The 2,667-nt window shown below is 40.9% G+C and overlaps 1 protein-coding gene across 1 annotated transcript; it reads left to right on the forward strand.

The window, feature by feature from the left end:
• The first annotated feature begins 1,351 nt into the window (after window positions 1–1,351).
• On the forward strand, window positions 1,352–2,430 carry LOC128022406 (DNA-binding protein inhibitor ID-1-like). The gene is made up of 2 exons (XM_052609942.1): window positions 1,352–1,825; window positions 1,932–2,430. The coding sequence occupies exons 1-2, from the start codon at window positions 1,475–1,477 to the stop codon at window positions 1,965–1,967; spliced, it is 387 nt and encodes a 128-aa protein (XP_052465902.1). The 5' UTR covers window positions 1,352–1,474; the 3' UTR covers window positions 1,968–2,430.
• Window positions 2,431–2,667: the final 237 nt, after the last annotated feature.

Genomic DNA, 2,667 nt, shown 5'->3' on the forward strand with positions numbered 1-2,667 from the left:
TTGTTGTTGCTATAGAGACCGCCCGCTCGGCGCCAGGCTGACAGGCGTCAAGGCTCGAATGAATGGGTGACGTCACGGCGCTGGCGCCCGGCAGTCTGCTTCGGTTTGTTTGGACAATCTGGGGGAAGAATCAGAGCACAGCGATGCAAAGTTATGCGAGTGAGTGCGCGCTCAAGGCGAGGCGCACATATGAAGGAATTTGGAGGTTTGCAAGACATTCAAAGAAATACCATGAGACAATCATTGGTGGAAAATAAACAGATAGAGAGACATTTGAATAAAAATGAGACCGTGGCAAGACTTGGTTGCACAATAAACCTGAGCACTATACAAGAAATGCACTATGGATTCTATATGAGCATACAAAATAGTTAAAAGTTGGCGGAATATCATTAACTGTAGCTTAGCCTGTAATCTTATAAATTTGCATCAGTTCACAATAAATGTCTTATGTATTGAAACATACCACGATTTTATCAGATTTTATATAAACCACAAGAAAAATATTTGATATTAAGCAACAATTTATTAATGTATAACTATTTGGATTAAAATTCATTGTGAAAAAAAAATTCTTTTGCAAAGCAATATAAATTAGGCTAGTTTGTTTGGCATAGCGTACTTTTTATTATTCTTAAAACAGTGAATAAAATAATAATTAATAAAAATAAAAACATTTTAAAGCTCAATGTCATGGAATTTACATATATATATATATATATACACACACACACAAACATTTGTCAGTTAAATAAAAGCCATTGTGGCAAAACCAACATGCATGAAGCAATTTTGTTGTCATGTGACAAAAAATAATAGCAGATGATCCCTTTAGGGGTGTCAAGATTATTAAATTATGAGTTTAAACAAGGTTTATGTATATATAATTTATTTTTTACTTAAAATGTTATGTTGACATTATATTCACGCACATGTGTCTAAGGTGCCCACTGCAATCACAGAAGTTACTGTGGCAAGATAAATGGAAGGAAACAAAGATGATGAAGAATCATTTTACAGTGTGCTTTGCGTCTAGAAGCAGCCCACATACGAAGAAAGCTTGTTTCATTTAAAAGTAATAACTGTTGTCTGTTGATCGTCGACCACCCCCACCCTCCGCCTGATCTGTCTGCTTCACCTGTGGACAGCTGGATATCCACAGATCATTCGCAGGAGAAACACATTTGTTTCCATTTGTAACACCCTCCCCCCAGCATATTGTAACTGCGATTACGGAGTCGCGCTGTCATTGGCTGAGCGAGCGACCCTGGTGAAATCCTATTGGCCCGAGCCTCCAAACACTAGCGTTTGGAGACGCCCACAGCCCCGAAATCCTGTAAATACCGAGCAGCTCGGCTCTGCAAGCATGTGGTGAACTGTCATCGCGCCCTCGACGACTCAAGACCTTAAAGGAGTACGAGCGTATCGCTTCAACGCATTCCTTTTGACTTAACCGTCAAACTTTACAGCCAAAATGAAAGTTGTGGGACCTACCTGCGCGCTGAAGAGCAGCAAAGTTGGAGGAGAGGATGTTGTCCGCTGCCTCTCCGACCAGAGCCTTGCCATTTCCAAATGCAAGATCCCGCTGCTCGACGAGCAGATGACCATGTTTCTCCAGGACATGAACAGCTGCTACAGCAAACTGAAAGAGCTGGTGCCCACGCTACCGACCAACAAGAAAGCCAGCAAGATGGAGATCCTGCAGCACGTTATTGATTACATCTGGGACTTGCAAGTGGAGCTGGATAGCAAGAAGAACCAGAGCTCGGCTCCCCGCACTCCCCTCACGACTCTGAACGCGGAGCTGGCCAGCATCTCTGTTGAGGTAAATATCACATGTATTGGCTAGAATATGATGCTTTTGTGTTACTTACGTGACCTATTCATGTCCGAAAAACTCAACTAACGATGTTTCCCCTCTTGTCTTGCAGAGCGGCTGTTCAGATGACCGAATCATGTGCCGTTAAAGTGGATGCTCCCGGTTTCACGTCCAGTGATCGGAGCATCGCGAGAACAAACAAGGTGCGCGGAGGTGATGATGGACCAGAACCGCCGAGACGCCTTGAACTGTGTTGGAGAATCTCCTTCTGTTTTAGAGGAAAACAACTTTCAGTAGAGAGTCACAAAACTCGTGGACTTGAGAGCTGAAGTGTGACCTTCTCTCTGAGATCTTCCCAAACATGTCGATGTGTGTTAGCTGTGGAATCCATGGCGATCATTCACTTATTGTTCATGCATTTCCCTTTCGGTCAAAGTTTCTCCAATGTTTTGATAACTTGTTAGAAAACTGTCTATTTTGTTGTAAAGTTTTCTCAGATTACTGAGCGAAGGAATGTATTGTATATTACAATGACAGATATGTGAATGCCTTATTGTGTTTTTTACAATGTATATTGTGTTTTTTAATTAAAAACAAGAAAATTAGACCCATCTCGGACTTGTGTTATCAATTTTGGGTGTGAGGATGAATGAATGGGAAGTTGAGAAAATGCTGTTTCTTTCAGAAAAGTTTAGTTGGTCAGTGTTACTGACGTCTCAAATGAATTGGTCTCACAAGGTTAAAGGTCATTTAGTGAACACATTGAACATTAATATGTAACATGTTTACATCTTATAATATCCTTAACATTTAACCTGATAATTCTGTCATTAGTTTGTCTATTTCAA

Source organism: Carassius gibelio, chromosome A11, assembly GCF_023724105.1.
Source record: "Carassius gibelio isolate Cgi1373 ecotype wild population from Czech Republic chromosome A11, carGib1.2-hapl.c, whole genome shotgun sequence".
Lineage (NCBI taxonomy): Eukaryota > Metazoa > Chordata > Actinopteri > Cypriniformes > Cyprinidae > Carassius > Carassius gibelio.